Source organism: Diceros bicornis, chromosome 4 (assembly GCF_020826845.1).
Source record: "Diceros bicornis minor isolate mBicDic1 chromosome 4, mDicBic1.mat.cur, whole genome shotgun sequence".
In the NCBI taxonomy this organism is placed as follows: domain Eukaryota; kingdom Metazoa; phylum Chordata; class Mammalia; order Perissodactyla; family Rhinocerotidae; genus Diceros; species Diceros bicornis.
Window position 1 is genome coordinate 101,306,534 of NC_080743.1, and position 15,094 is coordinate 101,321,627.

The following is a 15,094-nucleotide window of genomic DNA, read 5'->3' on the forward strand; positions in this document are numbered from 1 at the left end:
TCCCCCTTGCCGGGCACGGACTTGGGCTATGTCTTAGAGAGACCACTGTCTCCCTTGGGACCTTCCTGTGCAAAGTAGGGCATAAGTGATGGGAGAATGGCATCAGGGCGTGTACGGGGCAACGCCAAAGCCAGCTAACACGATTCCTTGCTCTACTGCCCCACCCCAGGTCACTTCCTACTTAGAAAGTAAGTCTGCTTACCCACTCCATACACAGAGATGCAAAATGGTTGTTTTAACGCCATCTAAGGCAGACGTGTTGTTCTTGTGCCCCAGATACCAGGGCCACCACTTTAATCCATCGTGTCACACACACAGCATCAGAGTGTTAGGAGACACTGAAGAGAAAAGAAGTAAGGAAGTTTGAAGGCGTTGGCCAGGGAAGGCTTCTGAGGCTCTTGAGTTGGGGTGGAAAGAGAAGAGAGAGAAAGCAGGAGGAAGAGAAGGGTGCCTCCAGCTGCACCCATGGCTTTGAGGCCCTAAGAGCCAGGTGGGGCAGGGAAATAGGGCATGGGGAGTCTACACCAGGCTGTGTGTGCAGAGGAGCGGGGACAAGTCTAGGGGTGACCAGGTTGAGGCGGGGGTCCTGGCTGGGATCCCCTGTGCTCTGGCACCATCAGGACCACTGCCCGCTGCCTGCTTCCCAGTCTAGGTATCCCCTTCCCTGTGGTTTGGGGATTCTGGACACTGAGAGGCCATCTCAGGGGGATCTCATTTCTCAGTTCCCCCTTAAGGCCCTGCATCCCAAATGGGGTTTCTCCTTTGACCTGGGCAAAATGGAATCCTTGGTCTCCTCCTGGGTCAATGTCCTTGGCTGACCCTGGAGCAGGATGTCCTTCCAGTCTGCTACCAGGAAGAGTGTAGAGGAACTGCATGGCTACTGGGGAAGGCCTGGTGGCCACCTGCGTCAGGCTGGGCAAACGATAGCCAAGGCCAGGGTTTGGAGGGGTCAGTGACCTAAAGGGACAAGCTGCCTGATGGACAGCACTGGGGGACTTGTGTTCTGGAGAGGGGCAGGAGATTCTTGGGCTCAGGAGCTGAGACCAGGGGAGGCCATGGAGAGGCAAGGCCTGCACCAGAGCGCCACCTGCCCCCTCTTCGTGGACCGTTCCTTCCTCACCACTTCCAGAATAGGTTGGGTTGTGCTCTCCTCTCCTCAGACTCTGCTTTTTAAATGCAAATGTCCCTAGGATGGACTGACACCTGGGCCTCTGACGCCCCTGTATAAATGAGTAGCCCCTCTGTAAATGAGTAGCCCCTGTGTAAATGAGTATCGGTTGTTTGGTGGTGGTTTGAGTGTTTTTTTCTGGGCTGAAAGATGAGAGCGGGTGCCCATTTCTTTTCCCACCCTGGTCTGTGGGGACCCCAGGGCTTCTCCACTCTGCCCTGACTTCGGAAACGACCAGCTGCCCCTGAGGCCTGCCAGATGGGCTCTTCTGTCCGGAGTCTCCTTCCCTGAATTCTCACCCCCTGGGTCTCTGGCCCGCCCCCAGCATGCTGGAATATAGACAGAATGAGGGCCTGCTGGGGAACGCTCAGAGCTGGTCCCTGGAGCTGAGAGGTCTCATTTTCCTGTTTCTTCCAGGGTCAACCTTCTGTCTACTTTTCACAGACTTCTTTGCCAGAGACACTAAGGTCGTGACCTCATGGCATCTAGGCCGGCGTCCTCTCCTGTCCTCTCCTCAGGGAGCTGATGAGGAGTGAGTGAGCTGGAGGTGTGCGTGGGGGGTGCAGGTGTGTGGGGAAGAGGATATGGGTGCTTGTGTTGGGTGTGGGAGTTGTGGGACGTATGTGGGGTATGGAGGTGTGTGCATGGGGGGAGGGTATGGGGTATGCGTGGAGTATGTGGGTTTACGTGTGGGGTGTGTGGGGGGGGAGAGGGAAGGTGAAGGGGTCTAGGGGGTGAGGGGGTATGTGCACAAGGAAAGGAGTAAGGGGGGTGAGGTAAACATGGACTGTGTGTGGGGTGCCTGGGGGAAGGTGTGGGGGTGTATGTAGTTTGTGTGATTACCATGGCTTTGAGTCCCTGAGAATGACTACAGTCTCTCAGGGATTTTCTTGATTTGAGGAGTTGGCACTAATTGAAGATATTCTCTATTACCAGACCATGTCTGGCTTGCTGGCTTAGGAACTGTGGTGGCAGAGGGACAGTGGGCAGGACCGTGGACAGTGGTGCAGATCCTCCCTACCTGGAGGGAGGGAAGGAGCCTGCCCTGGGCATGGTGTGGGGGCTGGTTTTCAGCTCCTCGGCATTCCCATGGACGGCTGGCTCGGCCTTTTTCTGCTTGACTTCCTTTTGCCCACCTCTGGGCCAAGCAGGTGGCTGTCAGCTGCCAGCAGCCCACTGCCCACACAGCCTGTCCCCGCCCACTGGCTCCTACGCCCAGGCTTACAGGCAGTCGCCCCACCCTTCCCACAGACAGCACCACCACATGGGGGCTGCTGGCCCCACTTTCTCTACTCTGTGTGTGTAGGATCATTCTGGGGACCAGTTCCCCAGTCCTTCTCCAGGGGCTCAGGCATCTCTGTGCCGAGTGTGTACCTGTTGGGAGAGAGCACAGGGCTGGGGCCAAGACTGCTTCTGCGTATCAGCACAATGCAGCCTCACTGTGTTGGGTCTGTGGACCCTTCCCAACTCTGCCACGGCTCCAGGGTGAGACCCAAGGCAAAGTCGCTGACCCTTAATGGGACTCACGCTACTCATCCCTAATGGACAGAGACATGGAGAAGAGAGAAAGAACCTTTCAGGTGACTGAAAGAGGTGCTATCGGAGAACAACCAAAGAATTGTTATAATTGAATGAACTGGAGACGCTCCCCAAACATCAAAGCATTGATCCCCGGCAAAGATGTCCTTCTTCTGGAGGATGGTCCCACTGGCATCATTCGGTGTACTCTGGAGAGTCTGATCCCTCTGCAATTGCCCTGAGATCCATTCCTGTCCCCTTGCCGTGGAGTTGGGCCATAATTTGAGGGTTCCTCCTTGCTCCTCGCAGACTCTGATGGGTTAGCCCCCCACAGCGTGTGAGGACTTGGGGAGTCAGGATCAGAGCAGTGGGGTGGCTTGATGCTGCCTCTCTTCTCTTCCCTTCAGCGAGTCCTCCAGGCAGAGCAGAGCCTTGCTAGTGCGTTCTCTCCTCGCTTTGGTGCCATGGCTGGCTGGGAACAGCTGTGAACTCCTTTCTGCATTCTGCCTAATGGGCTGGCCTCCTCCAGGGCGTTTTCCTAGCCCACACAGGAATCCTGGAGAACTGGATTCCAAAGGGCATGAACTGGGGAAGCTGGACTGGAGGTGACAGTCTGGGTCTTGCAGGAGCCCTGGGTTTGAAGGAAGCAAATGGCGCAGTGAAGCAAAGCTGAGGAGGGGCGGGCGGGTGTGGGAGGAGGGACTGAAGAGGGCTGCTGTGTCCTCATCTCCCACGGCACCCATTTTCTTACGGCCTCCTGCCACAGGGGCTCCTTTAGACTTCATGGGTCTGAGGCACCTTCAGAGACTTGGTTTCCAAGATGTTGCTGTTTGGAAACGTTGGAGTTGTTCTCCTGATGTTTCTAGGCTGGTGTCAGAGTTGTGTGTAGAGACGTTTCTTCCGGAGCCCCCTTGGCTGGAGGCCAAGGTTGGTGAGGGAAGGCCCTCCCGGGAGCTCCTCTCCCCCCCATCCTCCTGTCCCACCAGAGGAAGCTGGAAGAGTAATTCTTAACACCATGCTGCTCAGAACTGGCTGGTCTGGACTGGAAGGGGTGGTTCTTGGGGCTGCAGTGGCTGAGGGCGGAGGGGGAGGAAGCAGGAAGTGTGGACCAGACAGAGGAGATGTGGCTGCTCTGGCTCCTGCGATGGTTTCTGGGTTAGAGATCCCCACACTGCCAAGGCCTATCTTCCTTCTTTGCCAGAGGTTCCATTCAGCTGACTGCCAGCTCCTGGTCCCTGGTCCTGCCATATAACTTGCTGGCTCTAGGAAGGAAAGTTTTGAGAGAAGCTACGAGCTGCATCACGTCTTGTCTTCCATCCCTGACTTTCCTCCTACTCAGATTCCCGATCTGCAGGGGCTGTGATAGGAGCTGATCTCCAGGGATGCTGTGTGTGCATGTGTGAACAGAACCAACCAACTGCACAAGTGCTTTCTGAGTGGGATCAGGGACTCCAGGGCTCTGAATGCAACTCAACCTAACCGTGTCACCCAGCCTCCTAGCACCTGTCCCTCTGCTCTCCTGGGCCCCGGAGAACCCTCTACTAACTCTCGTGTGACCACTTTGGCCTCGCATTAGTGGAAAGTTCAGGGTAGGCCCGGCGAAGACAGAGAGGGAAGGTAAGTTCCAGCAGGAGAGACGGAAGCACGTGGGCCACTTTGGTTTGGCTAAGAGGACACTAGAGAGGGGCCATGTGAGTGGGGAGAAGACACAAGCAGGTATTTCTGTCTCCCCACGTTTGGAACTCACTGAGAGCCACCCTGAGAGAGGGAACGTACAACAGATAATGAAAAGACGTGCGTGTGATTCAGTGATGGGCCTGACATCAAAGAAGCCTGTAGATCTGTATAGAACCTGTAGGCTTTAAATAAGGAAGCAGGGGTCAGGTGCACGTCTATTTGAGGCAGGGAGCTGGCCCGTTTGACCTTCTTCTTTTGTTTTTGTGAGGAACATCAGTCCTGAGCTAACATCTGCCAATCCTCCTCTTTTTGCTGAGGAAGACCGGCCCTGAGCTACCATCCGTGCCCATCTTCCTCTACATTTATATGGGACACTGCCACAGCATGGCTTGACAAGCAGTGTGTCGGTGTGCGCCCGGGATCCAAACCGGCGAACCCCAGGCCACCGCAGCGGAGCGCGTGCGCTTAACCGCTTGCGCCACCGGGCCGGCCCCCCGCTTGACCTTCTTGATGCACTTTCCTGCTGGAGGAGTGGGATTCTGGCACAGGGCCTGCTGATCTTCCTTGTCAGAGCGGGGGCTGTGGAGGGGGAAGTGGAGCAGGGCAGCAGGTGTGGAGGTGAGGTGTGGGGATGGGTCCCTGACTGCAAAGCCAGTGGGGTTTTGGGTATGGATGGCTGTGGGTGTTGGGAGTGGATAGGGCAGGGCTCGTCTCTGAAGAGAAAACTCTGGAAGCCAAAGGGATTAAGTCAGTCCCTATGGCCTCTAACCCCTTGACCCTGTCTGTCCTGAGGGAAGGTGCTAAAGGTTCCTTCCTAGAGCAGTCCTAGAACTGAGTTTTCTTACCTTGGAAAAAACTGCTGGAAGGTGGGATGCCCAAGGGTGGGGGCTTGAGACCCTCCCTATTTTTCACCACCTTGCTTGATAGCTCTCCATTTTCCCTGCCCAGTGAAGATGGGCCAAGACATGCAGCACTTCCCTGCTTTGTGCCCCAAGGCGGGAATTGAATTATTTATGAGTGTGTCTATCGCCTTTGCTCCCTGGAATTGTGCCACAGTCATCTGAATTCTTCTAGGTCTAGCGTGGCGCCTGGCACGGAGCTGGTAGTCACCGCCCACTGGGACCCAATTCTGTGGCTCAGAATGTGGGGAGAAGATGACCCAGGCTCATTAGGCTGTCCCAAGCAGAGCAGCCCCGAAACAGTGCCCTTCAGTAAGAGAGCAGGGAGCCCTCTCCACCCGCAGCTAGTATCAGGGATGGCCCCTGGGGCTCTTCCCTCTCTGGCACGGGGACTAACCTCCAGCTCCCTTGGGGGAGTGCCCTCTCCTTTCTCTCCACCCTTTGACTCTGAACCACTGTGTGGCTCTGCCCTGACCCATGTCTTCCCCCGCCAGCCTCCAGCCATCTGTTGGCATCTGCGTGGACTGAGTTTGGTGCCTGGTGCTGCCTAGACCCTGGCACCGACCTGATTGGCCATAAGTGTGTCCTCTTTCTTCACCAGCTGACCGACTGGTGCTTTTTGGGGTCCCTTTCCCCAGTTCCCTGTTGTCCTCCTGGGAGTTCTGAAACCCTAGTCTGTGGGGTCAAACCTGGCTGCACATCTGAATTGCCTAAGGGGCTTTGAAACAGTCCAGGGACTCACCCTACTGAATCAGACCTTCCAGGAGAGGGGCCAGGAATTTGTATACTTGAAAAACTTCGCAGATGCCAGTTGCTAACATTCGAATGTGGACTCATCTGATACATATTATGTATTAGGTAATATTATTATATTATATTAATTACTATTATCTACAAATGTACTATATAATACATATTAGATAATAGTATTGTCCCAACATTAAATTTCGTGGGTGTGCTAATGGCATTGTGTTTATGTAGGAGAATGTCCTAGTTCTTGAGAGATTCAGGCTGAAGTATTTAGAGGTGAAGTGTTTGTATCTTACTTTCAGATGGTTAAGTAGAGAAAGAGAGAGTGCAAATGTGGGAAAATGTTAACACTTAGTGCATGCAAGTGGTGTAAGGAAACTGGCTGAAACGACCTTTCAGACGACTTCCATCTGCTCTCTGAGAGATGGATGCTAGAAGAGAACACAGCCAGGGCCACCGAGGGGCACTATTCCAGGGGGCACTATTCACATGGTTTTCTTTGTTGTGGTCAGGGGTTGTCATTCACATAGGGAACAATGTGTGGGTCCTCCCTGGCACCCTGGAGTTGTATGAGACAGTGATACTGGCCTCAGCCATCTCTTCCTGGATGGGCTGCACAGACCCAGGCCCTCATCCACCCCACCTCTTTCCTGGGACCTGGATGGCTATTTGCTTTTTTACAGAATCCCTAGTAGCTCTTGAGGACTAAGGGAATAAAGCAATTTCTAATTTGTCAACCCAGCAGAGGCTGGCAGAAAAGGAACTGAATTGGGGAAGGGGGGAGGCAGGAAACATGAGACTCTGATTCCTGAAATACTTTGTGTACCACCCCCCACTGCTCCCAGAAAATGAAATATGGGGCTTGAGTTCTTAGAAGGAAGCCAGCTCGCTCTGGCTGCAGGTTATTGAGCCTAGTTGCTCCTGCCTACCCTTCTTTCCCTCTCTGGATTTCCTCTGTGCCTGGCTGCTGCTCTGAACCTTTGCTTCACCTTAGGAAGTGGCTCTCCTGGTCCTGTGGGGCATGTTGCTTGTCCTGCCTCCTCACCACGGATCCCTCAGCATCACGATGAGTGAGCGCTGAGTCTTTTGGAAGGAGCAGCTGCGATGTGGCCCCAGGCGCGAGATCTGTCGCAAGATCTGTCAGCGGGCTGGGCCTCCTTCCTTGCTTGGCTGACAGACAGTCTGGTGGCCTCCTGGCCAGGAGCCCTGGGGATGGTGGTTAGAGAAGGGTCGCTCGATTTTGCTAGTCTGAGTTCCAGTCTGGGAAGAGCCTGAGGAGCCAGGCCTGCTGGATCACCCACGGGCCTGTCTTCCCTTTCCTCTCAGAGCTGGCAAGCAGCCTTAGCCCTGGGATTTGACTTTGGAATCCTCTGAGAAATTTGAAGGGAATCAACAGGTCGGAATCAAAGAATGCGAGAGCCGAAGGCACTTTGTGTGGTAGTCTTGTCCATCGCCCCCTCCCTCACAGATGCCAAACCTGGCCCCATTAGTTGAAACCCGGTCCTGTGTTTGAAGAACCCAAGCAAGGACACCACCTGCATCCTGATCACCCATCTCCACGTCTAAAACTTCTAACCACCGGAAAGCTCTGCCCTTGAGTCCCAGATCAAGTACATTTTTCTCAGTGGAAATGAGGTGAATTTGGACCTTGAAGAACTTAGTAGGGGTGACTGATCCATACACATTTAATTTTGAATAAAATATTCTGAGACTATGTTTTGTTTTTTGGTGAGGAAGATCCGTCCTGAGCTAACATCTGTTGCCAGTCTTCCTCCTTTTGCTGAGGAAGGTTGTCCCTGAGCTAACATCTGTGCCCATCTTCCTCTATTTTGTATATGGGACGCTGCCACAGCATAGCTTGATAAGCGCTGCGTAGGTCCGCACCCGGGATCCAAACCTGTGAACCCAAGGCCACTGAAGCAGAGCATGTGAACTTAACCACTACATCACCGGGCTGGCCCCTGAGACTATGTTTGAGATATGTACAGGTTGCTATTGGGAGCATAAGGAAGGGGCCCTTAGTTCAATCTGGGGGTTCAGAGAGGCTTCCTGAAGAACACAGTGTCTGAGCAAAGTCTGAGAAGGGTAAGTTGGAGTCACACAGGCAAGAGCGTTGGGAAGGGCATGCCCAGCAGAAGGAAGCCGTTGAACCAAGTCACAGAGGTATCAAATACATGGTAATTAGTGGTTGGAGATGAGCCTTGATAAAGAAGGCCTTGTAAAGGAATCAAATAGGGAGACTTTGAAGGGGTTTAAGCAGCAAGTGAGAAGATCAGATTTACACTTCAGCAAGAGCCCTCTAGCTGCTCTGTGGAGAAAGCCTTAAAGAGGGAGAGGTTTGTAGGAGGAGGACCTGTCAGAAGGCTATTGTAATCACCCAAGTGAGCAAAGATAAGGGTTTAATTAGGGCAGCAGCAGTTAGGATAGAAGGAAGAACTAGATTTGAGGAGCATTAAAGAGGAAAAGTTGTCAGGCCTTGGTGGTTGGCTATAGGGGTGAATGGAAGGAGGAATCCAGGATGACTGTAGGGTTTCTAGCTTGGGGGACTGGGTGGTGTCATTCACTGCAGTGGGGAGCTGTGGGGGCAGTGCGAGGAGAAGGTTGTGGGAAGGAAAGAAGGTGATAGTTCAGTTTTGGACGTTTGGGGTTTGACGTATGGGTGGGCCTAGAAACTTGAGAGGAGAGAGACACATTTGACCTCATCAACACATGAGTGTTATGGAAAGGAAACAGGAACAGATGAGATTGCCCAACAGAGGGTGTCGTGTTCACAGTGGGCTGAGAGTGGGATCCTGAGTCAACCCCAACGTTTCAGGGGTGGACAAAGGAAGAGGAGGACAGAGGAGGTAGAGAACAAGAAAAAATAGTGTCACGGAAGCCAGGGGGTAGAGAGTTTTATGGAAGGAGGGAATGGTCTGTAGAGCCCAATGCAGCAGCAATGTCCAGGCAGGTAGAAACGCCTGGAATTGAGTGGCCTTGTACTGGGGCAGTTTGAGGGGGATGTAGGGGCCAGAAGCCACATTACAGTGAGTTGAAGAGTAAATGGAAGGGAATTGGGAAGCATGTCCACTACTCTTGTGAAGCTCGGCTGGGAAGAGAGGAAGAACAGAGGGGTGTTACCTGGAGGACAAAAGTCAGGGAGAGGTGCTTAGGGCGTAGGTCTTCCTTTTGAAGGCTGGAAGAAGCTTGAACATGGGTATGTGCTGAAGAGAGAGACTCAGTTAAGGAGAAGAGGTGGAGATACAGGCAGGGGAGGGGAAATTTGTGGAGCATTGTCCTGGAGGAGATCCAGTGGACGGGGCCAGAGCACAGAGGTGTGTGCCTCAGCCTTCCCTTGAGACCACAACAGGAAAGGAGGCTACATACAAGTGTGGATAAGGCAGTGGGGAAGAGAGGCAGGAAGTTGAGACAGATTATTTCCAATGGCCTCAGTTTCCTCTTCACAATGGTGCCTGGCTAAGGTAAATCTTACTGCTCTGCTTATCGCCGCTCAGGGCTGGAAATACACAGTCATTCTCTGTATTAAAAGGCTCAAGCTCAGTCCAACTTTGAGCATCTGTCTAGTGTCTTCTATCTAAAGGACCTCCTTTTCCTAGGACCAATTTCTCAGCTCCAGGCATCTAAATTCTGAGTATCTCCATCTGCTCACCCAATTCCTTTGAATTTCAAATAGCAAGACTCTCTGTTACCGTCTGTGATAAAAACTAATCTATAAGAAGCTGTTGAAGGGTGGGGAAACTCAACCGGCAGAGAAATCAGCAGACAGCAGCTTCGTATGCCCTGAGGCTGGGCTTGGGCTATTCCATCTTTGGGAAGTACTTCCTAAGATTCACTTAGCCTTCAGGCCAGGGTTCTGCACCTGTGTGTGAGAGATGCCCCAGGTTCCTGGGAGGGCATGTCAGGTTAAGGGATACCCTTGTCTTAACTCCTTTTGGATATGATCAAATTTGCCACCCAAGAATCTATCTGAACCTTTTTCTTATTGATGTTTTCATCCTTCTAATCAGGAGGATTTAGATGCTTCATCTATGCATTTAGATGCATATGTTTGTTGAGTAGAGCAGTACAAGTGAATGAACAATTTTTTTTTTTTTTTTTTTTTTTGGTGAGGAGATTAGCCCTGAGCTAACATCCATTGCCAATCCTCCTCTTTTTGCTGAGGAAGATTGGCTCTGGGCTAACATCTGTGCCAATCTTCCTCTATTTTGTGTATGGGATGCCGCCTCAGCATGGCTTGATGAGCGGTGTGTAGGTTGGCGCCTGGGATCCAAACCCATGAACACCAAGCTGCCGAAGCAGAGTGCATGAACTTAACCACTACACCACCAGGCTGGCCCTGTGAATGAACAATTTTTGATAATTTTATGAAATTGTGACATTCTCAGCTGCTGGTGCTAAGGGTCAGACTATTTCACACTCACCTCCTCCATCCTAACCTGAAACACACACACAGACACAGACGCAGACACACACACGTCATGGTTCTCAGCTTTGGCTACACACTAGAATCTCCTGGGGAGTTTTAAAAATACCACTACCCTCCCGCAGACCAATTAAATCAGAATCTCTTGAGAGTACTTGGGCGTCAGTCCTTTTAAAAAGTTCCCTGGTGTTTCTTTTTTTTTTTTTTGAAAGATTTTATTTATTTATTTATTTTCCCCCCAAAGCCCCAGTAGACATACATCTACTGGATGTATGTCATAGCTGCACATCCTTCTAGTTGCTGTATGTGGAACGCAGCCTCAGCATGGCCGGAGAAGCAGTGTGTCGGTGCGCGCCCAGGATCCGAACCCGGGCCACCAGCAGCGGAGCACGCGCACTTAACTGCTAAGCCATGGGGCCAGCCCACCCCGGTGTTTCTGATGTCAGCCAGGGGGAGAACCGCTGGGCCAGGCTAACCTTGTCATCACAGCCGTTTGTTCAGTGGCTTTTTCATGTCATGGCTTCTAAAGAAAAGGATACCGACGCTGGCATGAATGAAGGGGGCTGCCTGCAGCCACAGGCAGCTGGCCTGGGGGTCCTCCTTGCCTGCCTGGCTTCCTGAGGGCCAAGGGGAAAAAAAATTCAGTATTTTGGCACACCTGTCATCCGTCAGGCACCCAGGTCTCACCTGGTGACAGGCTTTGTTTTATTGCTCGTATTGGTGTCTTTTGGGAGGATCTTAGTGCAATCTGAGTAATTATAAGATCTGTTTCATAAGGCTCTGTTGTAGTTTTCATTTATAGCTTTATTGAGCTATAATTGACATACAATAAACTGTACATATTTAAAGTGTACAGTTTGATAAGTTTTGACATATGTACCCTTGAAACCATTACCAGAATCAGGATAATGAACATATGCATCATCCCCAAAAGTTCCCTTATGCTCCTTTGTGATCCATCCCTCTTTCCACTCCTTCCCAGATAACCACTGATCTGCTTTCTGTCACTCTAGATTAGTTTTCATTTTCCAGAATTTTATGTAAATGGAGTCCTACATACTCATACTCTTTTGTCTGGCTTCTTTTACTCAGCATAGGTATTTTGAGATTCATCCATGTTATTGCATGTGTCAGTAATTCATTCATTTTTGTTGCTGAGTAGTGTTCAATTGTGTGAACATAACACATTTTTTTAATCTATTCACCTGTTGATGGACATTAGGGTTCTTTCCAGTTTTGGGGTGTTACAAATAAGGCTGCTATGAATATTCCTGTACAAGTCTTTGTGTGGACATATCTTTCATTTTTCTTAGGTGAGTAACTAGGAGTGAGATAGTTGAGTCACATGGTAGGTGGATGTTTACCTTTACAATAAGCTGCCTAACTATTTTCCAAAGCGGCTGTACCGTTTTACCCTCCCCACCAGCAGTGTATGAGAGCTGTCCTCTTTAAACTGGCTGAGGAACCCTTGTTTCTGTCTTTTTCTCTTGGCTGGTGCAAGGTGCCTCCTTCTGTCCTTGGGGTGTGTGTGGGAGAGGTGATGATGGGAATTAGGGACCAGAGACATGTATAGATGAATGGATGGGTTGATGGATGTAATAGATAGATAGATAAAGTTGTCTTGGTATCTCTTTTTTTCTCCACTTTTCTGTTTTTTTCCATCTGTTTTAGGCACTGAAGAAACAGGCAGTGGCCCAGATTATGTCACCTAAGTCAGATTATTAATACGTCTCTTTTTGTGACTGATTGATATTTTTACCCCTCACCTGCAGGTGCCCAGCCACCATGCCCCAAACCCTGCAGACCTGACATTGGCAGGAAGTAAAAGACTTCCTCATCTCCTCCATCCCCCATCCTCACCATGTCTTCGACTCAGGGCAATGGAGAACACTGGAAGTCCCTGGAGTCGGTGGGCATCAGCCGCAAAGAGCTGGCGATGGCCGAAGCCCTGCAGATGGAGTATGATGCTCTGTCCCAGCTCCGGCACGACAAGGAGGAAAGCAGAGCCAAGCAGCACACAGACCCCTCTCTCATCAGCTGGGATGAGCCTGTCCTAGACTTCTACAGGAAACCGGCAGGAAGGCGGAAGGACCTCAAGCTCTTACGCGGTCTTTCTGGCTCCGATCCTACCCTCAACTACAACTCGATCTCCCCACAAGAAGGGCCGCCCAACCACTCTACCTCCCAGGGTTCCCAGCCTGGCCCAGATCCCTGGCCTAAAGGCTCCCTGGCTGGAGACTATCTCTACATTTTTGATGGTTCGAATGGGGGGCTCTCTTTGTCCTCAGGACCCGGAGACATAGAGGGCTCTTCCAAGAAACTGTCCCCACCTCCTCTGCCTCCCCGAGTCTCTATCTGGGACACCCCTCCTCTGCCTCCCAGAAAGGGGTCCCCCTCATCCTCCAAGATCTCCCAGCCCAATGACATTAACACTTTTTCTTTGGTTGAACAACCTCCAGGCAAGTTGCTAGGGCATCGGATCCTAGAAGAGGAAGAAGAGCAGGGGGGTGGGAGTCCGGGGCACCTTCTCGGGTGTGTGGACTATGATGGTATCAACGATGCGATTACACGGCTTAACTTGAAGTCAACCTATGATGCAGAGATGTTGCGGGACACCAGCAGGGGCTGGAAGGAGGGCAGGGGGCCCCTGGACTTTGGCAAGGACACTCCTGGAAAACCCGTGGCCCGGAGCAAGACCATGCCCCCTCAGGTGCCCCCCCGCACCTATGCCTCTCGCTACGCCAACCGAAAAAATGCGACACCGGGCAAGAACCGCCGGATTTCTGCTGCTCCGGTGAGGACCTGGTGTTTCTCCTGTCCCCCTTGCCTTGTGTCCTTCAGAAACAGAATAGTCCTTCTTTCTTCTTTGCTGTTCCAGACCCAGATCTTCTCCCCTCTGCTTCTGTCATCAGGCCCCCGGGCCCTGGTCAGGGAGAGGAAGAGGGGTAGCAGTGGAGTTGGGGCTTCTTTTCAGGGCTGAGCTTTGTGTATCTTGGCCACTACAGCCCTTCTGGGGGCAGTGTTTGGAACCCCAGTTGCTAGTGTATGCCTACTTCGTGATGTAAGGACTGAACTGGGGTTGGGGGCTTGTTGTTGACTCTGTGGCCACACGGCCTTGTGGGCTGGAGCAAGTGGCTTCTGCTTTCTGACACTCTGCTCTGCCCAAAATGCTGCGTGGTGATGAGGCTCAGTCATAATATTAGCCTTTGTTTAGTCCCCGCTGAATACCAGACCTTGGTCCAGACCCCTCAACAACCCTGCGCGATGGTCTAAGGCATACCACTCTGTGTCTCTTATCCTGAAGCTTGCTTGTTCTCTCTCTGTCTCTCCCTCTGTGTTTCTCTCTCACTGTCTCCTTCTCTCTTTCTGTCTCTCCCTCTGTCTCTCTTTCTCTATCTCTTTCCCCCTGTCTCTGTCTTTCTCCCCCTCTGTCTCTCTCTCTCCCCCCTTGTGTGTGTGTGTCTTTCTCTCTGTTTCGCTCTCTCTCACTGTCTCTCTCTGCCTGTCTCTTTCTCTCCCCCTCTGTCTCTCTTACTCTCTCTCTTTCTGTCTCTCTCTCTCTCCCTGTCTCCCTCTCTGTCTCTCTCTCTTTTGTTGTGGTAAAATATATATAACATAAAATTTACCATCTTAACCAATTTTAAGTGTACAGTTCAGTGGCATTCAGTACATTCACATTCTTGTGCAACCGTCACCACCAGCCATATCTTTTCACAGTGAAAATATTTAGAAAATGTATGCAGTATGATGATAATAATTTTTCTTTTATCAGTTCATAGTATAAAATAGCAAAGTATCTACACAGAAGCACAGGGTGTGTTCCAGGGCAGCTTTGATCTTTTTTCTGGTTTCAAAAAGCATCAGCAGCACCTCCATGGGTGGGACCTGAAGGCCACTTTGTGTTACCCTTGGGCCCTGGGAACCTGGGCCCCAGAAGGAGTCAAGAGGCACCCCCATGGCTGATGACTGCTGTAGTCACAGCGTTCCACCTCCGTCCATTCCTGCTTCCTTCTTACTCATTGTCGAAGGGACACTGGGGCTTTCCCACCTTATGTCCCAGCGATTGGGATCCTTCACAACTCTGGAAAAGCCACGTGGTCCTTCCTTCCTGTGCTTCTGCTAAGAGAGTCCCCCAGAGTAGAATCAGCTCCTGGGATAAGTTACAACACTAGAGCTCAGGGCTTTTTAAAGGCCCTGCTCTGAGAGGTGGGGCTGCTCCCGCTATTTATAGGGACAGGGAGATTCCTGTTCCCAGCCCCGAGTTCCCTGCAGAGAGCTGGGCCTGCTCATGCCGAGTCAGGCCACCGTGGTAGGTGGTCACCTCTGTGGCTCCCTCTCTCTCCTGCTTCCCCCTACTCCTTCACCCTTCCCCCATCCCCTGTGTGTCATCAGAGTTCTGAGAGGGAGCTCGCTCTAGAGTCTCCTTGAAGAAGCTGGGGCGAAGCAGAAAGTTGTTGCCAGTTCTTAGCGGGGAAATGAGGCCTTGGTCTTCTCCACCTCAGCTCGGTGCAGGCGCTCATCCCCCCGGGAGCAGGGACCCCTCAGGCCCGCGGCCTATACCGCCGCCCCGGCTTCGCCGGGCTTCCAGCCGGAGGGACCCTCCTTATCCTAGGCCTGTGGAGCCAGCTCTGGAAATGGTTGGCTCCAAGTGTCAGCCTG

At 51.9% G+C, this 15,094-nt stretch overlaps 1 protein-coding gene across 4 annotated transcripts in view; it reads left to right on the plus strand.

The window, feature by feature from the left end:
• PIK3C2B (phosphatidylinositol-4-phosphate 3-kinase catalytic subunit type 2 beta) overlaps window positions 1-15,094 on the plus strand; it is a 61,305-nt gene that overhangs the window by 7,556 nt on the left and 38,655 nt on the right. For 2 of the 4 annotated variants that reach the window (XM_058540263.1, XM_058540260.1), the window contains one exon: window positions 12,208-13,229. In XM_058540263.1, the coding sequence (XP_058396246.1) occupies window positions 12,297-13,229 (933 nt within the window). In that variant the 5' untranslated portion in view covers window positions 12,208-12,296. Of the gene's footprint in view, window positions 1-1,551; window positions 1,701-12,207; window positions 13,230-15,094 lie in introns of those variants that run through there. The other 2 variants (XM_058540261.1, XM_058540262.1) reach the window with 2 other exon arrangements.